Source organism: Sciurus carolinensis, chromosome 14 (assembly GCF_902686445.1).
Source record: "Sciurus carolinensis chromosome 14, mSciCar1.2, whole genome shotgun sequence".
In the NCBI taxonomy this organism is placed as follows: Eukaryota; Metazoa; Chordata; class Mammalia; order Rodentia; family Sciuridae; genus Sciurus; species Sciurus carolinensis.
In genome coordinates this window covers 78,804,061-78,830,980 of record NC_062226.1, presented here as the reverse complement: position 1 = coordinate 78,830,980, position 26,920 = coordinate 78,804,061, and the positions used below count along the sequence as shown (strand labels likewise).

At 34.8% G+C, this 26,920-nt stretch overlaps 1 protein-coding gene across 5 annotated transcripts in view; it reads right to left on the bottom strand.

Annotated features, from left to right (window-relative positions):
- Window positions 1-8,176: 8,176 nt before the first annotated feature.
- Cep78 (centrosomal protein 78) overlaps window positions 8,177-26,920 on the bottom strand; it is a 36,437-nt gene continuing 17,693 nt past the window's right edge. Inside the window, exons 9-17 of one of the 5 annotated variants that reach the window (XM_047525366.1) lie at window positions 26,731-26,748; window positions 25,047-25,176; window positions 23,307-23,352; window positions 21,672-21,800; window positions 13,202-13,279; window positions 10,791-10,957; window positions 9,750-9,921; window positions 9,390-9,437; window positions 8,177-8,810 (exon numbers count right to left, since the gene is read on the bottom strand). In XM_047525366.1, the coding sequence (XP_047381322.1) occupies window positions 8,247-8,810; window positions 9,390-9,437; window positions 9,750-9,921; window positions 10,791-10,957; window positions 13,202-13,279; window positions 21,672-21,800; window positions 23,307-23,352; window positions 25,047-25,176; window positions 26,731-26,748 (1,352 nt within the window). In that variant the 3' untranslated portion in view covers window positions 8,177-8,246. The remainder of the gene's footprint in view (window positions 8,811-9,389; window positions 9,438-9,749; window positions 9,922-10,790; window positions 10,958-13,201; window positions 13,280-21,671; window positions 21,801-23,306; window positions 23,353-25,046; window positions 25,177-26,730; window positions 26,749-26,920) is intronic. The other 4 variants (XM_047525370.1, XM_047525368.1, XM_047525367.1 and 1 more) reach the window with 4 other exon arrangements.

Genomic DNA, 26,920 nt, shown 5'->3' with positions numbered 1-26,920 from the left:
CCCCACATTTGTTTAAAATTTCTTATGTTCTTCTAGTTGTTTATTTTTCCATGTTTAATTCATCTGTATCTTCTTATTTATGGAATAAAGCATTCTCCAAGTAGTCAATACTTTCACCATCACTTGCTGAATAGTTCAATTTTCCCCTACTTGTGATCCATTTTTCAAATATGTAGTTCCCGTATATGTTCACATTTCTCTATACTTGGGTTCTTTGCTTTGTGCCTTTAACTGACTTATTTCTGTGCCAACAGCATCTTTACCCCAGCTCTACAAATAGATCTAATATTTAATCAAATTTAATCAAAATTGTTTGTGCATTGTCTTCCAGATGAAGACTGCAATCATTACATCCATTTAAAAATGTTTGTGACGAGTGTATGAAATTGCTTTGACTTTCGATTAATTTGGTAGAGCTGACATTATCTTGGGTCTTCTCATACAGAAACACGGGATGCCTTTCCATTTTGGGGTCCTTTATACACTTTTTTTTTTTTTTGGTGGTACTGGTGATCGAACTCAGGGCCTTGTGCTTGCGAGGCAAGCACTCTACCAGCTAAGCTATCTCCTCAGCCCCTTTATACACTTCAGCATAGATTTATTTTATTCATATAGGCCTTGTATTTCTTGTCAACCTTATTTCTAGATATTAAACTCGTGTAGTTATTGTGAATGGTGTTCTATTGTCCCCACATATTTCCTAATTGGTTATTACTGGTGTATACAGAAGCGTTAGATAGCGTATTGAGGTGCTTGGACTTCCTACTGTTTGCTCATTGGTTTAATAACATGCCAGTAGATCATTATGGTTTTTTTTTTTTTTTTTGTCCAAAGAAATTCTTATTTACAAAACAATGACAGTTGTCTCATTTGCTATCATATACTTTTTTGGGGTGGGTGTACTGGAGATTGAACTCACGGGCACTCTACCACTAAACTACAACCTCATTCCTTTTTATCTTGAGACAGTCTTGCTAAGTTGCCGGGGCTGGACTTGATCTTACAGTTCTCCTTAGTCACCCACAGGGCTGAAATCACAGGTGTCTGTTAACTCAGACTTGCATGTTTTTGTATAAATTCTACTTGAAAATGACACTTTTTTTTTTTTTTTTACTCACAGCTGAACTCAAATTGCTAATTTTATTTTTTATTTTTTTCACTTATGTTGATTGAGTCTGGTTTCATTTTCCTTTTATTGTATGTGCAGTTTTGGTATTAGGACTATGCTAGCCATACTGAATTAGTTAGAAGACTTTATATAGTTTTTTCTATCTTCCGGAATGGTTTACAAATATATATATGCCTCTCATCTAGTATTTATCTTTTTAAAAGGAGTTCTTGCACTGTTTCTTCACTTTCTACCTCACTTTTTAAAATCTAAATTTAAAAAAACCATAATTCATCTAGTCTTTCAAACTTATTATGAAGTTATACAATATTTGCATTAAATTATATTCTTATAATTAAAAATATCTCGATTTATAGATATCTTTTCAAAAATTATCCCCAATGGTAGCAATTTTTGTTTTTCTTTTTTACCACTTTTTCCAAGGTTGTTTTTAAATTGGTTTTTACTTTTAAAAAGTCCTTTCAGTTTCACTGACCAAAAATTGGCTATTTTATTAATTTATAATTTATTTATTTTACTTCATTTTTTGGTTTCTATAATTGCCATTTCACCCATTTTATTTTCTTACTTCCTAAAAAGCAAATTAAAATCTGTAATTCTTAAAACCTGATTTGGCAGAATCCCTCAGGTTTGGGCTACTTTTGTCTCCCCTGCTTGTGTGAGGAGGTGTTGCTAAGGAGTGAACCCTGGATCTTGTGCAATGCTGAGCAGGCATTCTACTACTGAGATATACTCCTAGCTCCTAGTTTTTACTAGTTCTAAATAGCTTGAATTTTTTTTTCAATTTGTTTTAAATGAATTTAGAAGATCATTTTAAAATCCAGAGGCAGGGCTGGGGAGATAGCTCAGCTGGTAGAGTGCTTGCCTCACAATCACAAGGCCCTGAGTTCGAACCCCAGTACCGCCAAAAGAAAAAAAAAAAAAAAATCCAGAGGGACAGGACTTCTGCTATTTTTATTAATTACACAATGTTATATGTATGATCTTTGCATAAGTTTATTTTCCCTCCTATGAATCATTTTTATAAATGGTTCATATGAGGTTTCCCAAAAAAACTCATATCAGTCACAGGTTTTCTAAAAGAATAAGCTTTGTATTTGTGATATATACAAAATATTTATGTTAGACGATGTCTTCTTGTCTCGATCAATTGATGGGCAAAAGGGATCTGAGTAAAGTAAACCAACAGTAAAACTTCTGGGGGTGAGGGTTATGCAGTTCTATGAATTTTAACATGTGTAAACAGATTCATGTTACCGCCACATCAATCAGGATACAGAACACTTCATTACAGGAAAAAAAACTGGCTCAGCCACTTTTGTAACCAAAAAGATTTATCTTTTGCAATTAGGATTTTGCATTTTCTCTTAAGTTTAAGGATTCCAGAATTTGACTTATTCACACTTACTCTGAGAAAAGAACTTGGTCTTTCTACTTATAGGTTTTGGATTGCTTTTTTCTTCTTTCCTGACTTTTGGTGGATTTTATAAATTCCATTGCATTTCCAGACAGTTTAGTAGCTATTAAGTTGTTGACATATATTTGATTCTCTCTCACCTTCTCTTGCCATGTGGCAAGTCTGAACTTCATTGCTCTCTTAACTCAGGAATGGCCATGTGACTTTCTTTGGCAGGTGAAATATGAGTAGTAGCGATATACGTTACATCTAGGCAGAAGTTTTGAAGTCATATTGTATGTTACATCACACTCTTTCCTTGGGCACAAGGAATGTTCCACATAATGTTCTACCAGGCTAGCTCTCAAATTGAGGGTATCAAGTAGGAACTCTAGTCAACTTGTCAAATAGCATGAGCACAAATAAAACTATGTCAGAAATCATGATTTGGGGGTTGTTACTGAGCATCATCTAACTTTGCTGGCATACTTATCTTTTGCAACTAAGATTTTGCATTTTCTTTTAAGTTTAAGGATTCCAGAATTTGACTTATTCACACTTACTCTGAGAAAAGAACTTGGTCTTTCTACTTATAGGTTTTGGATTGCTTTTTTCTTCTTTCCTATCTTTTGGTGGATTTTAAACTTAAATTTTTAACTTAAATGTACTTTTCTATTAACACCAAGAATCAAACATTATCTCCATCCTTCCCTTGAATAAGATGATCCTGCACATGTTTTCACTTCCTATATATATCCTGCCCTGTCTCCATCCGTTAGATTTTGGTTGGACTTTTCACATATGCATATGTATTTACTTAACCTTTTTTAACTTTTTTCTGTTAAAGAGGATTGGCAGGTCACCAAGTTGGAGAGGTTTTTCTGATCTCTTTGTTTATCAGCTTCTTTGAACTGAAACTCCTTCATGTTTATTGTTCAGTTTGCTTAGTACCTCAAAGTAATCTAGTTACTGATGTGAAGTCTAATACCAACCTGATATTTGTGTTGTCTCATTAATTCAACAAATATATATGCCAATTATTCTGTTCTCCTAGGATTCTCTCCTTTTATGTTACCAGTTTTCTTCAGATTTGATGATTCTTGCCTATTGATAATTATAGATGAGGGCCTAATATTAAACTACGAGATACTTTTCCTCAGCCAAATGAGAATTCTGGTTAACTTTCAATTAATACAAATTCTGATTTTAGGCATATCTGGCAATTATAAAGGGAAGTCACAAGTCACTATAGCAAAAGAATGTGGGTGGGAACTTCAGTTCCTTCTCGTAGTCACTTTGGATAATGACCTTATTCTCCAATTCCAAGTTTGCTTATGTAATAACTTCTACTTGAGATAGTGCTTACTTAGCTCTGGTGGCAAACTCCAGAATTAGATGCTCCAAATACAAGTGGAATAGCTTAGCCGTTCCACATATTATTTAACTGGTTCTTTGATAATCTGCTTTTTATCTTCTAGAAATTCCACATTATTCATTTTCTGGTTTTCCAACTCTGCTATTAAATTTTTGAAAAAAATTAACATTTCTCCAGTCATTTGAACAGGATTCTGGAAGAGCAAAAAAATATTAAGCCATCCATGTCATACCACATTATATACAAGTTCCAGTATGTGGTATATATCAGAATTTTTTTTTTTTTTTTAAATCAGTCATCTACTATCTTGCTGATCCTGCAAAAATCAAGTGTTACTTTAAGGTTAGAGATTGTAATTACCCTTTTGAAATGAGACTTATTAGAATATGGAGGCACTCCTTTAACTTCTCTTTCCACTTATATCTCCTTTCACACTTACCAGTCATCTTCCAACTGACAGTACATAGTTATTTTTATGTATTTTGTGATGTGACTGTAAGCTCAGGCGGGTCTCAGCGGGCTCGGTGGGCACAGTTAGCGGCCAAATAAAATCGGACAGAAAGTGGCCAAAGAAAGCTTTATTGGAATTTGGCTCTCGGGCAAAATTCCCAGACCCCTGGGGTACAGGGACCTGGAGAAAATCGCATGTGGCCCTGGCTGCCCAGGGTTTTTATAGACTGGGATGGGAGGGGGTCCTGTTGAGTGACAGACAGGTGGGTGTGAAAGGTCAGTGGAACTTTCCATCCACCTTGCTGCAAACTATCTGGTCACCTTTTGGCGGGCTGGTCTTTGTTCCAGCTGCTCAGCTTTGCCCCCTACAGTCACCTAATTTCAGACCTAACAGTGACCTTATCTGATTTTCCGGACCTATTTCCCAGATCCTGAGAACATTTTGCCCTGATGTACAATGCCAAGTCATCTCAAATCCAGAAACAAAAAATCTACATCCTCATCTGTTCGGATCTATTGAAGTCTTACAAGCATATATTATGCTCCCGCCTCGTCTGAGAGTCTGCTGCATACAGGAGCCTCTTGTTCTTCAATTAGTGCCTTCCTGTCATCCCATAAAATTTAAGTCCTTCTTATTTTAAAGGATTCCTCTTTTATCTGTTCCTCTTCTCAACCAAACTCCTTCAAAAAGGATCCTATCTTGCCTTCTCTGTCCCCTCAGGGGGACAGAGAATTAATTACCCACTAATTGTAATTTTTCTGTCAACCAATTCACTGAATTGCCCTAAGGTCACCAGGATCTAACTCCTGTCAATGGACACTTAAATTCTCTGCAGCATGACACCAGACTTTTTTCTTTTTTCTTGAAACATGATCACTTGTATCTTTCAGAATCCTTTCTTTGCTTGTCATTTAATTGGTCAGTCCCCACAGTCATCCACTTTCATGATTTTAGTTATATGTGCTGATCGACATTTTTCTTTTTTTCCATGTCTTCATAGGCACATCAAAGCATCTACCAGTCACCTCCTCCTGAATTCTACAGGTTCTTTAAAGCTCACCATGTCCAAAACCAAACTCTTCTCTTCGAAACAGTTCTTTCTCTTATTTTCAACTTTGACACCACCACCCAACCTTAGTCATACAAATGGAGTACATACTCCTCCTTCTTCCTTACTCTCACGACGAACTGCTATCTTATTTCCAAAGGTTCAAGCTTATTTCCTTTCTCTGTCCATACTTTATTTCGGACTTCTTTTTCCTCTTACTACTGACTAACTCAGAAGTTACACAATTGGCATATGGTGTAACCAGTTGCTAGGAACTCCTTTTAAAAAGGATTCTATAATCAAGCATGTTTGAGAATGGTTGCACATAAAATGTCTTTTTTTTTTTTTTTTTAGGTATTAGGGATTGAACCCTGGGGCATTTTACCACTAAGCTATATCCCAAGCCCTTTTTAATTTTGAGATGGGGTGTCACTAAATTGCTATGGCTTCACTAAGTTGCTGAGGCTGGCCTTGAACTTGTGATCCTTGTGCCTCAGCCTCCCAAGTCAATGGAATCACAGCCATGTGCTATCATGCCTACTACAATATGACTGTCTTAAAGATTCAGAATGAACATTGGCCTACAGTTGTGCAAAGTCCTACAGTAAGGAAACCAGCTTAAGGAATAGGGATATGGCTCAGGGTAGAATGTTTGCCTGACATATGTGAGGTCCTAGGTCTGATCCCCAACACTGTTTAAAAAAACAGCTTAGTTTTATTTAAGCCAGTATCTTCATTAGGTTTGTCCACAAGATCCTTTCAGTAGGGGCAGGTCAGTAAGTGGGAGCTTAAGTTCTCTAATTAAAAATTCACCAGTTGTGCTGGATGGGTGGCAACATCTGTCATCCTAGTGGCTCAGGAGGCCGAGGCAGGAGGATCATGAGTTCAAAGCCAGCCTTAACAAAAGCCTGGTACTATGCAACTCAGTGAGACCTTGTCTCTAAATAAAATACAAAATAGGGCTGGGGATGTTGCTCAATGGTTGAGTGCCCTTGAGCTCAATCCCCAGTACCAAAAAACAAAACAAAATGAAAGGAAAACAAACAGACAAACAAAAAAACCCACCAGTTGTAGTGATGCAAACCTATAATTCCAATGACTCAGCAGGCTGAGCCTGGGCAACTTAGCAAGACCTTGTCTCAAAATAAAAAATAAAAAAGGATGGGAATGTAGTTCAGTGGTAAAGCATCCCTGAGTTCAATCCTCAATACTAACAAACAAACTTTTTTTTTTTTTTTTTTTTTTTTTTTTTGGCAGTGCTGGGGATCGAACCCAGGACCTTGTGCTTGCAAGGTAAGCACTCTACCAACTAAGCTATCTCCCCAGCCCATAAATAAACTTTTTAAAATGTTCCTCAGGAAAGTGGAAAAATTATCACCTGCCATTTCCATTCTTGATTAGCTCACTATTCCCTGAGGAAAGAGAACTAGTTCCAGGCAACATGGATTGTATCAAGTCTCATCCTCCTGGCTGTCTACTTGAATGTCACCTGCCACTGTCTGATGACATTCCAGGAACTCTGAACTACCTGTGTTTGTGATTCTCTTCATCTCCTTATTCACCAGCTTCTAACTAGTTTAAGACTTAAGACTTAGCTTAGGTATTCGAATGACTTCTTTTTAGATAAAAACATGACCTTTAGTCTCTTGTATGACCTTTCTTAGTCTCACAACTTTCCTTTTTCCCTACACATTAAATTTTCTCAGTATTCCCACCATGGAATGGAACACACAGTATTAAAACATCATGAGTTCCCCCACCCCACACACTATTAAAGGGCCAAGATTAATGGATTCAAGAGGATTGTAGTAGCCCTCTGGTAACAATCAGGCAGGAGTGTTTAGAAGAAACTGGACACCCAGCTTTTCTCTTAACAGTCAGGTTTTACTATAGGATTTATCTGTGCATACTTTACCAAGGAGGCATGATTTAGTCCAGATATGTGTCATACTTACATACTCTGTCTTTGAAAAATTCACCCTGGCTGGGGTAGGGGACAGGTGCGCTTTCTACAGTCCCCCTCTTTTGCACCTCTAGTGCTCATTGGCTTTTCTCTTGCCATCTTTCTTAAACTGTTCTTCTCTGAACAGGGAAACTGGATAAATGAATGAGAGCACTGGTTCCAGTTCAAATCCCAGTTATACTGTTTGTACCTAGGCAACTTTGGGTGATTCACACAGTGTTTCCTCAAGCTCCTTATCTATAGAATAGGAATAATAATAGTTTCCTCCTGTGTAGGGCTGCTGTAATCCATGACAAGATTGGTTAAGCAATCTATGTACATGTCTGTTGCTCTGGTTATAAATTAGGACATGTCAAATGACTTCTGGCCATTTAATTTAATTAACTGATGAAACTATTCCATTTATTCACTCATCCCTTCCTAGTCCCCTTCCCTTGCATTGTTCCTATTGTTTTCTCCCTACACAGTATTAGTTCTTTAAGGGTAAAGGCTTTGTTTTCTTTGTTCCTGAAAGCCACAGCACCCAGAATAGTATTATAAACACTTGTTGAATGAATAGTGCAAAGTGTCAAAAGGAAAAATATGCCAGAATCTTCATTATGATAAAAAGCATAGATAAATCTTCCTTTAATGGTTTCCATTCCTATATATATATAAAAAAAAAATATATATATATATATATATATATTTTTTTTTTTTTTTTTTTTTTGGTGGTACTGAGGATGGAACTCAGGGCCTTGTGCTTTCGAGGCAAGCACTCTACCACCTGAGCTATCTCCCCAGTCCATCCATTCCTATATTTTAAGACACTATATGCCATAATAAAAACATAAGAAATTTTATTAAAATTTGAAGGCAAAAACATAATTTCAGAAGGTTTAGACCTAGGTCAAGCGTGATAGAGAATGGATGCTTTCTTGAATTTCAAAATCAGATCCAAGAGTATCACTTTCAGAATGTTCTAGTGGATTGGGTTTACTTTTATTTGTCTTGGATGAAACAGTCACTATTCTACTTTCTTTCTTGACAGAAATGTAGTTTTTTGAAGACTCACTTTTAATTGACTCATGAACCAAAGACTTATTTTCCCCAATTCCTTTGCTTTTCTGATTTATAAAGGAGTCAGAGTAGGAATGCAGGTCCTTCCCAGGTTGTTTCTTAGCAAAGTGCTTTTTGGTATATTCACCTGTTTGGGTCATTTTCTCTGAGGGTGATCTGCTATTTCTAGATAACTCCTCTTCTTCTCTTTGATTTCCAGTTCCAGAAATCCTATCTGCTAAAGGAGAACATGTTCTTGCCATGAATCCTTCCAAAGATTCCTGCTGCTGCTCAGGGACTGGGTCTCCCAGGTTGTCTTTGGAAGTTCCTGGGGCCTCCTGAGTAGAAACTGGGACGTGGAAAGAGTCGAGAGGCAAAGGAATTCTAGCATCACCTGTGATTTTCTGAAACTGGAAAACAAAAAACAAACAAAAAAAATCACTCATGAACAAAGTTAACCATTAAAGAATGCAGAACTTCAACGTAATGCTGTAATCTTGTTATTAAGCCATCAGTTGATTGTTCAGAAGATTTTAGGGTCATTTTTTCCCACTAACTGTATCTTGGCAAATGACTCCAAAATCAAAATGTGCTATATTCAGAGCTAGGTCCACCATTTTCAGATTTTGTGTTTAATGTAATTACTGTCCATGTCCCTTTCCCTCCTTCAGAAACAACCATCGCCAAAAACAAAAACAAATCTATTTCCTAAGGAAATGAATTTCTTTTCTATTCTCCATGTGCATGTAAGCAGTATCCAATGTGCAACTCAAACTGAGTTCTCAAACTGTCAGTTCCTGAGACCAGTCCGAAATTAGCTGATGAGAGATGGGGTTCCAAGTAAGGCAGGGGAAAAGCAGAGGAGGAATCCTGTGGCAGACAGGTTTTCCCTTTCCATTCCTATCACCAGGTGACTAACTATAACATATTGCCTTTTAGTTATGTCTGGACTACTTATTTTTTAAAATTATCTGTATTAGTACTTGTACCTTCATTAGTGTTCCTTCATTGTAAGCTGACTGCATACAAATAGAAACCTAGATGAAATATGAATAGAATATACATTTACAAAATTTAAAATTTAGAGTATTTTCTCTAATCTTTCTTTCTTTACTGAAGATAAATCTGCTTTAAATCATAAACTGTCAAAATAAGTTTTCTTATTTATAACAATACAATATTATGAAAAGGGTACAAACTTACTAATCTCAGACATGGAAAGGACCCTAAAGAGACTTCTGGTCCCCAAGCATGGGAACTATCAGAGTGAAATAGTTCTTATTTTCTCTCTGACTCAATAATTTCCTTTTTACTAATCATTCTTCAATCATTAGGTTTTGGCCACTTACTTGGATATTTTGCATTTGTCCTAGGGCATTCTGCTTTGGATCTGTTTTTTCTTCTTCAAGTGCCTTCTTTTCTTCTTTAGGTGCACTGCTAATAGTAGAATTCATCTGGGGACGACCTAATAAATGAAAATCTGACTGGTCTATACCAGCCATTGTGGCAAGTTGCCCAAGACTGCAAGAGGAGCAAAGGAGAAAGAGGTAAGGGTTATTGTAACATCATCAGAATACCTCAAATTTCCCCACTCCTACAAGCATGAAATACTTGTATAAATGAATACTAAGATTCTAAGACCTTAGAAGCCAACATCCTACTCCAGATCATAACTCCCATCTCTCCACATTTCTCAGATCTCCCCATATTTGTGTTTAGGGTCCAACTGGATCTCCAATCCTTTCAGCACACCCTATTCCCTCCAACTCTGTATTAAAAACCTCTTGACTTTATGTCCTCAGTGTCACTCCTCCATTTTAAGCTCTAACTTACCAGGGGCACCAAGTGCCTCTTTATCCTCACATATTTTACCACTTTCCCTACAATTTCTAAGAATGTGCATGTTTCTGCCCAAAACCAACACATTCTCCTACAAAACAATACTCCATCAACTATCTCTGAATCTTTTTATTAGCAAAATCATTCTTGTTGAGAACCACTGATCTATATTTGTATCTATATCTATCCTGGAGATTGATAAACATTATAATAGGACAAAAATATCAATTTAAACTTATTCAACAAGTAAGATGAATAAAAGGCAAGAAAATTCTTACACATTTCTGAATATTTTCAATTATAATTACCTTTAATTTAGTTTGTACCAAGAGTTACACTTACCAATTACTTTAACGACTGGCTCTCTACCAAGACAGAATTGCCATTTTGCATTTTTTTACAATTAATTTTTCATTTAAAAAACTAAGTATATTATGTATCATTACACACTAAATATAGCTTACAGAAGCTCAGAAAAATCACTCAGGTTCCTTGGCAAACTATGATTAAAATCATGGAAGGAAAAATGCCCTAGAAAGAAATAAACTAACCCAGCATCTTTAAGGAGATCCAAGAAAGCATGAAACTTCTGAAAAGAATTCTCAATACTGCCCAAAACACCTTCATCATCCAGGATCATGCTTGCCAATGACTGTGTATGAAGGGCTTCAGACAAAGTGAGATTTATATTTCTTAACTGGGCATTTTCATGTTCCAGCTACAAAAGAAAGTTGAAAATGTATGACACAATTTTCATGCATTATCATCTAAAGAAAAATTTTTAAGTAACAAAACTAAAATAAAACATTTAAAAATATAATTAATTTGTAATTAACCTAAGTCTTCACAGTGATGACAATAAGGGTAACACATAACAATCAAAACTTGGAAACACCTGGGTGTGGCGGCACACACCTATAATCCCAGCAGCTTGGAAGCTGAGGTAGGAGAATTGTGAGTTCAAAGTCAGACTCAGCAACTTAGTAAGGCCCTAAGCAACTCAGTGACACCCTGTCTCAAAATAAAAAAGAACTAGGAATCTTGGCTCTGTGGTTAAATACCCCTATGTTCAATCCCCAGTTCCAAAAAACAAAACCAATTGGAGACATTTGACAAAATTTCCTACGTAACAAGTAATAAATAAGTTAAAGTCATTATTTCATTAATGATACTTCAAAAGATCATTAAGTGGTTAAATTTATACCAGATCATTCTACATTAGAAAATTAGGTGCCTAAGATTTCCTCTTAAATTAGAAATGAAATAGAGACTGATTCTTAAATTAGAAATGAAATATAGAGATTGATTTGAGCAAAGTCTATTACAATTCTGCTAAATGATAGGGATTAACTAAGCTGAGTGTGATTTAAGACATGGAAGTCTCATTAACTTGTTAACTGTAATAACTACCAATATCTGCAACCGCTTTGTTGGCGTCTTGAAAATATTTACTCCCCTGCATGCTGCTGCCTCTCATCATCTACTTACCTAAAACTATATACAAACCCAGAACTATTTTCTCGGAAAGGCCATTTCACTTGCAATGTACTTTTTGCCTTATACAATCAGGTGCTCAATATTTCTTGAATGACTAGGTGTCCTTCAATTTAATACATGTACTGTCAAAAATTCCTCCTTATACTCTTTGTAATAGTAAATTATATTTATAAATAATGTTCCAGCTTTCATGCACATTAGTCTAATTTAGTACTCTATATAGTATAGATTTTCATCTGTCATTGCACCGTGGCTGTTTCCATTATCTTATACTTATTTAAATTATTCACTATAAAGCTATTGCATGTAAGTATAAATCTAATAATAAGTACATTTTATGTGTCAGAAAATAAGCTGCATTCATATAAAGGTGTAGGGACAAATAATAGACTACAATTTTTACATTTTTTTTTTTTTTTTTTGGGTGCTGGGGTTCGAACCCAGGGCCTTGTGCTTACAAGGCAAGCATTCTACCGACTGAGCTATCTCCCCAGCCCCAATTCTTACATTTTTTTTTTAACATACTTCTAAAAATGTAATCCCATGACACTACACATAAATAAATGCAAAGATTAAAATAATGCAACCTACTACAGGGACGCAGCCACATCAATATTTATACCAGCTTAATTCACAATAGCCAAGCTATGGAACCAACCTAGGTGCCCTACAACAGATGAATGCATAAAGAAAATGTGGTATATAAGTACAATTGTTGGGCTGGGGAGATAGCTCAGTCGGTAGAGTGCTTGCCTTACATGCACAAGGACCTGGGTTCAATCCCCAGCACCACAAAATAATTTAAAAAAAAAATAAGTAAATAAATAAATAAATAAATTGTCTATGACTCAGCCATAAAGAAAAATTAAATTATGGTATTTGCTGGTAAATGGATGGAACTGGAGAATATCAAGCTAAGTGAAATAAGCCAGCCCCAAAAATCCAAAGGCCGAATGTTCTCTCTGATATGTGGATGCTAACCCATAATAAGGGAGGGTAAGGAAGTTCATTGGATTAGACAAAGGGAAATGAAGGGAAGGGAGGGGAGATGGGAATAGGAAAGACAGTAGAATGAATCAGAGATAACTTTCCTATGCTCATATATGAATACCAATCAATGTAACTCCACACCGTGTATAATCACAAGAATGGGATCAAAATTGTAATGGGTTGCACCCATGTATGTGTAATATGTCAAAATATACCTACTGTTATATATATCTAAAAACATAAAAAAATTTAAAAATACTCATATATATCAGCAGATACTGTTAAGAACAAACATGGGTATGACATTAAAATAAAAAAGCTTATCCATAAAAAAAGTAATCAATTTGCAATCATTATTATTTTCTCACTTTAAACTTTATAAAGTTTACATGTAAGTATGTATGTATATATGGTTTGGAATCAATCAAATCAAAACTAAAAAACAAAAAACTTTCAGAATGTAAGACTTATTTACCTCACTAACTCGTTCATCAGCTTTAAGCCTTATTACTCTTTCCTCTTTTAACTGCTTTAGGCATTCCTCCAGTTTTCCCTAGAATGAAAAGAGTAAATATTGTAACTAATTCATACTATGGCCCCTCACCCCAAAGCTTTACCAGCTACAGATTCCACCAAATATTTAGGGGCAGAGGCACAAATGAACTCAAATACTGGAATTACAACCTAGTACTTGTAATATCAGACCATGCTAATTAAATTAGTTACCAAAACATACCAAGTTAGCACAATACAAATTTACTTAAATCCCACTGTTTGCAAAAGAGATTTGTGGCAGTTCACCCTAAGGCATATACATATAATATAGTTAATGAGTCATAAATGAAAAATAAAGGCCATGAAAGGAAAATTCTGTTCTATTAGTGGGCCTTTCATCATAATAGGAAACTCTATTAACATCCTTAATAGACCTGAATTATGTAAATGCAAACTACAATGCATTTTTAAAAAGTAAACACTTTCCAAGCACTTTATTATATGCCAAGCATTGTTCTAGACATATGAAGAGTTTTCTAGGTATCATCCAATTTAACTATCAAAACCTTACAAGTAAAGTACGATTTTATGATACTTTATAGATAAGAAAACTAAGGAAAAGTAGATTAACACACCCATGATCATATTACTAGTTAAGTAGTAGAGTCAGGTTTGAATTCAGGAAGTTGGGTCCTAGTCTTGGTCACAAGAGGTAATCTTCCTCTTCACCAAGGTCAAAAAGATAGGATGCAGATGAGTAAACTCCTTTATCATTTTCAGGAACTAAGACTCCAAAATACTTTAAAGTAGGGGTCACTACTTATGGTAGGTGGAATCTTAAAATGACCCCAAAGATTCCCTCTTGCTGGGGTACCCTCCCGTACCTCCCACTATTCAATCAAATACTTATCTAGGTGCTGCTATAAAGGGAAGCAATTAAGGTCCCCAAAGCAACTGACCTTAACATGGAAAGATTACCCTGGGTGGTTGTGACCTAATCAATCAATCAATTAAAAGGGACCAGGTTCTTCCTGATAAAAGATATCAAGTAAGAAAGGAGTCAGACACAAGGGAAATTCTCCATTGCTGTCTTCATCTGAAGTAGTATTGTGGCAAGGAACCAAGGAGGGGATTGCTAGAAGCTGAGAAGGTCCCTGAACTGACAGCAAGGAAATGGGATCTCAGGTCCTAACTATAGGAAGGGGACTGCTTTTTTGTTGTTATGTTTTGTTTTTTGGTACTAGGGATTAAACCTGGGGGCCCTTTACCAGAGCTACATCCTCTGCCTATCTATTTATTTTGAAACAGGATCTAAGTTGCTGAGGGCCTTACCAAGTTGTTAAGGTCCACATTGCTGAGATTATAGGCAGGCAAATTATGCATGAATGGAAGAAGGTTCTTTACAGAGCCTTCAGATGGTAACACAGCCTGACTGACACTGGGTTTCAGCTATATGCTCTGAGCAGAGATGCTTCACATGTCCTGTGCCAGATTTCTGACCTACAGAATTTAGAGCTAATAAGTGAGTGCTGTTTTAAGCCACTATTTTGGACTGGTTGTGCAATAGTAAATGAACAGAACATGTATATTTACTAAAGCAGCAGGATGGATTTTCATCTTAAAGGCTTTGAAGTCACTTAAACAAAAGAGTTTCAACTTAAAGTTTGGGTTTAACCCTGGTTATGAGTCAAGTGGAGATGCTCTACTATAAACTGGCATTAGGAGAGGAAACTGATAGCATTTTCTGGAGTAATCTCTAGATTACTAGGTACCAACAACTGTCTCTTATTTCCCTAAGGAAATGGCCACAGATGTGGGTGAGGAACTATTAACATAATATCAGAGAACTATAACTAACAAACCCTAGAAGCAAAAGTTTCCAAACTGTGATTAGTTTAAACAAAAAAGGAAAATTCTATGAAGCCACTAATAAACAATGATAATGAAGATCTCAATCAGTTATTAAATGGGCTTTAGGAGTATCTTTAAATTTTTTCTGTATTTTTCTTTAAGTGATGGTTCATAAGGCTAAACACAATCTCTGATGTAGAAGAGTACTCAATGAATATTTTGATACTTTTTTTTTAAAGGGTAGTCATAAAAATATCCAGGTGTGCTGGGCACAGTGGTACATGCCTGGATATTTTATGATCTACTCCCCTTTTTAAAAAAAAAAAAGAATATCAAAATATTTTGTCATGTAATCCCAGCAACACAGGAGGCTGAAGCAGGAGAATTACAAATTCAAGGACAGCTTCAACAACCTAGCAAGATCCTGTCTCAAAATTTAAAAAAACTAAAAAGGACTTAGGGATGTGGCTCAGTGATAATGACCCTTGGGATCAATCCCCAGTACCAAAATAAATAAAAGTAAAATTCATAAAACCACACAGAAGTAGTTTTCCTTTCAATTAAGTTTACATTGAATTCAAAATTTTCCTTAATAAATATGTAGTTCTATACTCAGAACATGTTTGAAAGTAAGTAAATGCTCTAAAAACTTCAAATTCTTTGTTTCTTTCTCTTTTGGTACTGGGAATTGAACTCGGAGTTTTCTGCCACTGACCTATATCCCCAGTCCTTTATTTTTTGTGACAGAGTCTCTCTAAGTTGCCAAAGCTTGCCTGGAACTTTCAATTATCCAGGGTGTGCATCACCTAGTCCAGTAGTAACTTCAGATTCTTTAATGTTAAAGCCAACCAAATATTCATGGCAAAAAGGAAAAAAAAATTGCAGAATTCCTCTTCTTACTATTCATATAATGGTTTTAATACTAAAAACTGATACAGAAATTTAAGCAATGATGTAAACAAATGAAAAAAATCCTCCAATCCTCATTGGAAAAAGGAGACTAAACTTTTCCATTCTTGACTGGTTCTAAGTAGAATACCAACGTACAATTACATGAAATACTTTCTCCCTCTAGTGGAATTATAGCATAATGTCACATTTTCATGTGACACAAAAATGCCTTTGCCTAGACCACTCCTTTAGGAGTAATTCACGTTCCTGAAAGGAAATAGGGAATATGGAACAAACAATTACAAAATAAAATCACTCAACAAAATATTCTACTGGTGCTGGAGTTGTGGCTCAGTAGTACTGCACTTGCCTGGCATGTATGAGGCCCTGGGTTCTATACTCAGCACCACATAAATAAATAAAGTAAAAAAAGAGCCATGGACATTTTAAAAAAATATTTTAAAGAATATTCTACTACTTAAATAGAACTATGATAAAATTTTTGAGTAATTTTCTTTCTCATTTGCTCTCCCACTTTTCTTCTACACACTGCCAAGGTGATTTTTTTTTTTTCTGGAATATAGCCCTCATTATCCTGTATATCAAATTTTATGCCCCAATTTTTTTCCATTCAACACTGAAATCAATCATTTCTCATGATAAGAGGAGTTGTAAACCTGACTTTTTTAGTGGATTACAAAATATTCTATTGAGTTTATTGGTTTACTTAATCATTCCTTTATAGCTAAATATTCAGATTGTTTCTGACTTTCCAATATTATAAGATAAAATAACTACTTTTATGCATGATGCTCCCTCCCCAATATGTACAATTTTTTTGCAATAAAATATTAAAAAGGAAATTTTAGGGCAAAGCAAACGAACATTTTTAAGGCTTAGAGATGCTGACGTTCAAACTGCTATCAGCAATGGAACCTATTACTTAGACATCATAACCACAGAAGGAAGTGTATTTTATTAAGTGTTTATCCTCAGCATCTCTTATGCCTAGCACAAAGCAGACAAGCAATAAATAACTGGTGAAAAAGAAAGTCCCTGCTATTATAAGATTTATATATGTGTAAAAGAACATGTTTTTCTCTAATTGAATAGATGAACAGGTAACTTACCACTGTGCCACCCTAAAGAAGGACATTTGTACTACCAAATCCAAATGGATTCTTCTTCCCCATCATACACGATTTTTAGTTTTAAAATCTGCTCTAATTTAGTTTGCTTTATATTTGTGTCAACAGAGCTTAATCCTCCTCTGGAGTGTGATGCCCTTCCTCCCTCTCAATCTTCCCTCCTTCCTTCTAACTGTGCTGAATACATAATAATATGCTTGAAGTTTTTTTGTGTTTTTTGTTTTTGTTTTGTTTTGTTTTTAAAGCTCTCAATCACACAATCACTGGAAGACTCTGAAATCTAGACTGGTTGCTCTACATTGAATTCATGATCGTTGAATACTCTTTCATCTTCCTTTTGGGTTTATCCCCTGATTTTGTGTGATTACATACATCTTTAAATAAGGAAAGCTGTAGCATAGGATGTAAATTTTCAAATTTGTTAATACACAAAATATCCTATTTAGCTGCCACTTAAGATTGACAGTTTGGTTACATACAAAACCCTAGGTGCAAAATTATTTGCCTTTAAAACTTTGGAAGTATCTTTCCAAAGCCTTCTGGAATCTATAATAGATGATAAGAAGCATGAAAAAGGCTTATTTTTATTCTTTTTTAGAAAACTGGATTTTTCTGAAATTTCTCTTTTCTTACTTTTTAAAAATTTCACAATGAAGAGTGTCTAATTTTATGAGTCTATCTTCATTCATCTTGTTCAACACATGGTAGCCCTTTGCAACTTGGCCTTGAGAGAAATTTTCTTGCTTTTTGTGGGGGATAGTTTCCTTCCCTACATTTCCCACACCTGACCAGAAATTTCAGCACTTAATCTAAAATATGAAATACTTCAAAGTGTGAAAATTTGTAAGAACCAACATGATGCCATAAGTGGAAAATTCTGTATCTGACTTCATGTGAGGTCACAGTCACAACCCAGGCATATCAAAAATACTGTATATACTTATCTTCAGGCTATGGATATAAGGTGAATATGAAATATAAGTAACTTTTGTGTTTAGACCTAGATCTCATCTCCAAATATTTCATTATATATGCATATGTATGCAAATATTCACAAACTGAAAAAATATGAAAACACTTCTGGTCCCAAACATTTCAGATAAGGTATAGGAAACTTGTAGTAACATGTTAGACCTCACACACAGCCTCAAGACCATATCATTTGTCATATTTTCCATTTCTGTCTTTGTATTACACATAATGAGAAGTAAGTTTCCTTAACTCCTCCTAAATTTATTTCAACAAATATACATGTATTTGGGGTACTCTACAACTGAGCTACATCTCCAGTCCTTTTTATTTTGAGACAAGGTCTCACTAAGTTGTGGGGCCTGGCCTTGAACCTGTGATCCTCTTGCTTCAGTCTCCTGAGTTGTTGGGATTACAGGTGTATGCCACCACATAGGACTCAACAATCATATTTTAACCTCCAGAGTGTGACAGATTGACATATTTGACTCCATGGAAATGTTATAGGCCAGGTTATATGGGCAATGACTAAACAGACTCCATTTTACCTTGAGACTCCATGTTATGTAGGTAATGCTACTCCCATGATGCCTCTGTACTTGTCAACAGTTGCTTAGCATGACTTGTTTGGCAATATAAAATGACAAAATAACAATTCTTGTATAATGAAAAATTGTTCTCTTTTTGATTCCTAGTTTCCTAAATAATGTACCATGTTAACGGTGATGTCAACAGTGATTGTTTAGATGTTAGTAACCATTCTTTAGTTTGTACCTTAAGGTCATTTTGACCCACTTCCCTCTCTGCTAATGATTTCAGATTCCATGATGTTAGTTTGTAAATCATAGCAACATACACTTAGATTGATGTACTGATTTATGGTATAAAAATCCCTGCAACTCTATGGTTAGGGTTATTTTCTCAATAGCCATTTTTGGGGCACTGTGTGAGACAGTCAGCCAGACGGCTTAATAAAGACTCTCAAATTTGGACTTCTCAGTGGTGATCGGTCTGTTCTTAAGTTGCGCCCCATAACACAGACCTTTCTTGCTTTCTGAAAATTCCTTTTTAAACTACACCCTATTTTTATTTTATAGATGCTGTACCTTTATAAACCCAAGAATATCAAATAGGCCTTTTTCCCAAAATATTTTTGTTCCCTCAATTATTTCTGGCTCTACCAGGATGCATTTTTCATCTTGTTTTTCCCTTGTCATGTTGTAAGTTTTATTGAACCACCTGGTGAACCAGTAATTTTGTATTTAAGAATAAGAGTAGACGCTTATTGGAAACCAATGACTGGCTTCTTTAATGCATGAAGAAGTGGATAGCCAGTTAGGTTAGGATATCCCCAACTGTCCTTTACTAGGGTGTGTAATTCACAGTAGTTACTCTACTTCTCTTCAGATAGTTTACTTTTTTTCAAAGTCAGATTACCTCACTTTAGGAGAGTGAAGGTAGGGCTGGGAGTCAACTCTTCCACATACAAACTGTAAGAAGCGACTTCTACTTTAGTCACATTTCTAATCTTACTCCCTCTGGAAGATACAGCTGAGCATAAACATTAATTCTCCCTGCAAAACTGCACAGGCTGTCCCTGTGCAAATTCCAGGTGATGATTTTCCTCCATTCTACTGGGTCAGCTACATTTTCTTCCACCTGTCTTCTATTTTTCAAAATTGTGTTAGAATCTCTCCACCATGACTTTTTTTTTTTTTTTTGGGGGGGGGGGTGTTTTTTTTTTTTTTTCTTAATTTGAGACAGGGTCTCCGTAAATTGCTGAGGTTGGCTTTGCACTTGCAATTCCCCTGCCTCAGCTTCCTGAGTTGCTGGGATTACAAGAGTACACCACTACACCTGGTCTAGAATCTCTTTGAGACTGTTGATTGCTATGGGTTTACATATTTAGAATTTTTTGATGCCATCATTTTAGAGGGTTTTCAAAATTAAGAAGAGCTTAGAAGATACTTAGCACATCTAAAATCAGAAATTCTCTATTTACATTTCTGAACCTTGATCTTTCCCAATGCTTATAACCACTTTTAGAAATATAATCTTGTAGTGCCCTGGTGAAGGGAATGAATGTAACATATCTAAAACAATAATGGATTAGGATTAGAAGATCAAGGATTTTGTCTCTGCTCTGCAACTTAGTAAGAAACCACTCAAGAAGTACTAAAAAGTATAGATGCTAATTTTAAAGATGAAAGGAATAATTCTACTTGTTCTATAGAATCTTCCCTAACACTCCTTAATATTGTAAGTACTTATCTTAAAATTTCACCATATAGATATTATTTTGATTTTAAAAAATGAAAGTCTGGTACTTTTTATTTTTTTCTTTCAGTCATAGGGATTGAACCCAGAGCCACATGCATGTTAGGAAAGCACTCTACCACTGAGCTATGCCTCAACTGGCTTTCTATTTTTTTTTTTTCACCAATTAGTAATCTCCATAGTCACATAATAGGCAACTGCCCTTCAACTACAGGAAGACGTGGTAAGAAGGTGCCATCTGTGAACCAAAATGCAGGTCCTGGCCCAGATACCACCTGCCAACACCTTGATCCTGGACTCCCTAGCCTCCAGAACTGTGAAAACTAAATGTCTATTATTTTTTAAGTTCATAAATAAGAAATAAAGGGATAACTTTCTATATTTGTAAGTTTCATCCTAAAATAAAATCACATTAATTTTTAAAAGTTAATGTGGGGAGCTAGGTGTGTAGCTCAATGGCCTGGAATATCCAAGGTACTGGGTTCAATCCCCAGCACCAAAAAATAAACAAAACAAATAAATAAGGATGTTGTAGTACAAAGAATAGGAACTCCCCAAACGAACAAGAACTCCCCAAATGGTGTTTCCCTTACCGTAAGTTGTAAGTTGTGTTTTAAAAGTTGAAAACAAATAAATACAATATTTTTTAAGGTGCAACAAAATTATTAAAATTAATTTTTCTTTTCTGATCATATAAACAGAAGGATGGAATGATATTAGATGTAAGGCATATAAATATAAAGTAATATAACTTATTAAATTTTTAAAAAAATTTCTAGTTGTAGATGGACAAAATACATTTATTTTTATGAATAAATGGTGCTGAGAATCAAATCCAGTGCCTTACACATGCTAGGCAAGTGATCTATCACTGAGCCACATTCCTAGCCCCTTAAATTTTTTTATGAAAGGAGAATATCGAAACTTTTCTTCAACTTTAGTTTTTAACAAAACAAAGTTATATTTTCCTCTTACAAGAAAATTCAGCTAGACCATCAATTTCTTGGTCTGTAAAATAAGAACACTGAATTAGGTGATTATATCATACAGTATTTAGTTTCCTTGAGTTTGTGATCTCCTTAAATCTAATATTCTATGATTCTAAAAAAAGAAAAATATATTATTGGTGATATTTTATTCTGTAGTGGTCACATGTCCTTCTCTCACCTTGCACTAAAATAAGAAATCATTCAAGAGGATATGAATTAGAAAATGGGGTAAACGGTTCCCACACAAGCTGTCCAGGGTTGTTTCACAATCAAGCTTCTGCCAAGTACCAAATACTTTCAAATCTTTAAAGTAATAGTTTTATACCTGTAATGCTTCTTGTTTTAAACTAGTTTCCTCAGGCATTTCATGAACACTTTCTGAAGAATCATCAACCTCTTCAATTTCTGAGGATGAAGGACTCTCTACTGTCACAGTCACAGGAAAATTGGATTGCTTAAATAAAGAGGACAAGATTGTATAAGCAATAATATCAACCAAATACCAAATATAAAATCAAAGTGATCTTTCTGAAATATTGTCATTTTCTAACAATGTCTTTCACTACTCCTTGGCCCCAAACAATCCATAACATAGTAAAATATGACTAATTTATTCTTGCTGTGTTACTGTATATACATGGTTATGATTAATATTTGGAATTTCTCATGTTAGTTTAGTAAATTTCTTGCACATAAATCAAGTGAGGAGTCAGAACATACATTTTTTTCTCAGGTCAATTTTATACTATGGATGAGGAATTTATTCTGCATCATCAGACACAAAATATATACAATTTTTTGGAGGAAAGTTCCTAAGTAGGGGACTGATATGGAAGTAAAAGAATGACTAGTCAGAAAGCTAAACCGTAATTTAATAAACACTAGAATGACTTTTTGATTTATTAAAATCACATACACATATACAACTAAAATTGATCCATCAAAAACTTTTCTTCTCATCCTTTGTTCTAAAGATGTGAAATAACAATATTATTCTCCTGTCAAATTTCACTGACACTAGAATGTTGCTCAGTGTTTCCTGTCATTTAAAACCTGATGTGTCCAACTCCATAAAAAAAAAGCCTACAGATCAAAAAGAGTACCTTGTATACATAACTGTATACAACTCACTAGATGTAATTTCTACCACAAGCAGCAAATCATGAGTATATGAAAATCCTCAATGGCATAATGAGATATACACCCATTTTTTAGGCAGGCAGAGGGTAGTACTGACACCCCAGGTGCTCCTTTCTCAATCTCATTAGTGCTTTCACAGAAAACCTAGAGTCTCCTGTGACAACTGGGAGAAGAACCCAATACTCTGATACAATCAGTTTGCTCTACGACTGAGAAGCAGTAGACAGGGAATATGTGTGACCCTGGTGAGTGGGAAAGAAATGGTCTGAGAAAGCAGAGGCTCTGGCATTTGTTGCTTTGTTCTGACTTTAGGATCTAGAATTTATAAATAAATTTATATAAATATATATACATATTTATATATAAATTTACATATAAGTTTATATACATATATACACATATTTATATATATTACATAAATATGTATATATACACATACATACATATATTTTGGGGGATATATATATACACACACATATATATAACATTTCTTGAAAACTGAAGGACATTTTTGAGTATGACAGCTCCATGTGTCAAGCAGTAATGGTGGTTGAATTCATTTCACTGGGTAATAGTAGATTAGGAACTGGAAAAATGGCTTCTTTGGCTACAGATGAAACCACAAGGCACAGAGTATATGACACATATACATAAGATACTGTGATGTTGGGAGAGCAACCTGGAAAGTTTTGAGTGGATTAACTTCAGGGAGCGAAATATTTCTTGTAAGGCTTTATTCGGTTTTAAAAGAGCACAGAGAATGACCCTCCATCTTTCTTACTCCAAGCCCCTACATACTGTAAATATGATAAGCACATACCTGTAGCTGATTAGATATATCACGAGTTTTGATTAATGGAAAACCCCTAAAAGGAAATTGACGAATTAAGTTATATTTTGATGTTAATACACTATCAGTTAATACCAAGTAATCATACTTACTATTATCCATATAGAACCACGTATAGAAATAACCTCAAAAAAAGAAACTGGAAATCTCTACGAGGGAGAAAACTGAACAGACTGCAGCATAATGATTTTGTGATAATTCTAGGAAATGCATTCCAATTCTATGCTCAGGATGATTGAGATTTTCAGTCTAACTGCTCTGATAATAATCACTCTCTAATTTACAACTCCTTGTGATCAGAGTGGACTGGAGATTACTAAGTGTCCCAAGAAAAAGATATGAAAACACAGAATTATAAAACTAAAATGTAAAATCTGGTGCATCAGCACCAGTTTATGTAATAATAATTCATATTACCAATTATGAATAAACATAGTAGTCACTTGCGTAGCAAAGATTATATACATCAATGTGAGCAACTGAATATTTTACATAGTACCTATTTCTAGACCTATTTAGAATCAATTATTTTCTTGAGCAATTGTTTTTTTTTTATTTTTTTTAATTATTGTATACAAATGGGATACATGTTGTTTCTCTATTTGTACATGGAGTCAAGGCATACCATTTGTGTCATCATACATTTACATAGGACAATGATGTTTGATTCATTATTTTTTTTCCCTTCCCCCCCACTCCTCCCACCCCTCTTTTCCCTCTATACAGTCCTTCTTTCCTTCATTCTTACCACACTCCTTATCCCTAACCCTAAACCTAACCCTAAACCTAATGCTAACCCCTCCCACCCCCCATTATATGTCCTCATCCGCTTATCAGCGAGATCATTCATCCTTTAGTTTTTTGAGATTGGCTTATCTCACTTAGCATGATATTCTCCAAATACTACAGAGATACAGCCACATCAATGTTCATTGCTGCTCAATTCACCATAGCCAGATTGTGGAACCAACCTAGATGCCCTTCAGTTGATGAATGGATAAAGAAACTGTGGCATATATATACAATGGAATATTACTCCGCCATGAAGAATGATAAAATTATGGCATTTGCAGGCAAATGGATGAAATCGAGCAATTGTTAATCCTCAATTTCTTGAATATTCAAGTCAGGAATCAGAAAATAATGTACTATAGTTTAATACACTTAAGGCTGAAATTATGGTATAATTTTTTAAAAACTTCTTGATGAAAATTACTATAAACAGTTATGCCCTGGGTAAGTAATTGGCTAAATTTTATTAAATCTTCTTTGATTCACTAAAATGAGCATTAGGCCAGATGACTTAATAAGTCTAATCCATACTTCTTATTCACTTTGCACTAAACAATTTCCATAGCCTATAATACCCTTTCCCTATCCTTACATATCCAAATTTCTACTTCTGTCCTGTAGGTCTCAGCTCAACTATACATGGGTTTACTGAGACCTTTTCTTACCTGTACAATTAAAGATAATTTCAGTCTCCTATTGACTCCCATGGGGTTACAACCTGTTGGGACACTCAAGAGGTAACATGAAACTCCTAGTTAAAATAATTTTTTGTTTGCTTCCCTAAAGGACTCATTAGGCAGATGCCATATGTAAGTTATCTTTTCCCACTTATATTAACAAACAGATAACTCCCATAAAATAGAAGCTTGTAAAAAAGAATTGTGAATGACTAAAAGATGGGAAAGAAGAACATCCTACCTGTTCCTTTTTGCACGTTCTGCAGTACGCCATGGCAAGAAACCAGACACACCAGGTGGAGGTTCAGAAGCATATTCTTTACAAAGGGTGTGCTTTCTTCCACTATTCACAGGTTTCTTTGTAGCCAATCCTACATTGGAGACAGTGTTAAAAAGAAGGAATCCAGATGCAATAAAAGACTAACGATTATTATTATGTGCATATTTTCTTTTCTTTTTTTTTTTTTTTTGGTATTGGGGATTAACTCAGGGGCACTTGACTACTAAGCCACACTTCCAGCCCTATTTTGTATTTTATTTAGAGACAGGGTCTCACTGAGTTGCTTAGTACCTTGCTGAGGCTAGCTTTGAACTTGAGATCCTCCTGTCTCAGCCTCCCGAGCCACTGGGATTACAGATGTTCGCCACTGTGCCCAGCTTTTGTGTGCATATTCTTAAAAGGATTCAAATGAGCAACTGATAATGACACTAAGGCCAATAAAACAAGATCAATCTATAAATCTGGGGTTTTGTTTGTTTTTTTAGCTGTGTTGATAATCAAACCCAGGGTCTCATGTGTGACAGGCAAGCACTACTAAGTCACATTCCTAGCACCCGATTTGTAACACTTTTATTAAATAGGCCAGTAGTGTTTTAAAAATGTAAGTTCTCAAGTAACAGGTTATAACTTTGACTAAAATAAGTCAAGATATGGGATATATGCAAAACATGCCAAAGTAAATACAAATATATTCCAAACAATGAATGATTATGTATCATGCAGAAATACTCCACTGAATCTCAGAACATCTTTGTCATTTCTGAATCTCAAGGTCAAATCAAAATAGATATACCCATAACTTCTGCCCAATAGAACCTTATGAATTAGAACAAAATTTCAACTTCAGATTAATTTTACTATGTAAAAACTATCAAAAGTTAAAAGTTTGAAGGTTACTGGGTAGTAGCTGGGTAAATGTTATCCTCTAAGTAACTAAGAAATGACCTTGAGTTCTCATTTGATTTTATAGAAACTACAAAAGAAAACAAAACATTGGATAAGAGTGAACCTACATTTCAATAATGAAGAGTTATATGAAATACTTGGCAGCAAGAGCTAGATCTACAAATTGACACTTTATTAGAACAAACCAGATATTTAAAATTCACATTTAAATATTTGTGAGAACAAATAATATTCATTTATGAAAATGGTCATATTTATCTTTTCAGTCTATTTTACTAAACAAGATCACTTTAGCAGTATTAGGATGGCATCTAAAATAAAATGTGGTATTATAGGAAAAATAGTTCATATACTGTAACTTACTGATAATCAATCACCACATGGTCCTATGGAATTTCTCTGGATACATTTACATAGCTCTTCCAAAACAGGAGCTCTATTCATCTTCTGCCTTTCCAGTTTTTTTCTTTTTTAACCTAATTACCTTCACACACAAATGTTCCTATGGATAGCCTTCACATATATACCATTTCCTTCACTTTCAGAAAATAATGCAAACAAATTTTTAATTAAAATCAAAGGAATTTAAACTTATCTTAGTAGATTTAAAAAACTTTAATAAAACTTCTTACCCTCTTTCTGCACATATAATACAATATGAATGTGCCACAATTCACAGTATTCAACCCCTGTTCTCACTGAAATCTAACTATAAAGTTAATACTCTGATTTGGCTTACCTCTATGTCTCCAAATAACTGAGGCAAAAAAAAAAAAAAAAAAAAAAAAAAAAAAACCCAAGAAATAAAATTACTCTTAAAATACCTCAGTGAGTTTGTAAACTTCAGCCACATTTCCCCTTCTTTAACCATGCTGAGAAGTAAATTTTTGTTTTTATTCTCAACTATGATGCTTTACTACATAACACTA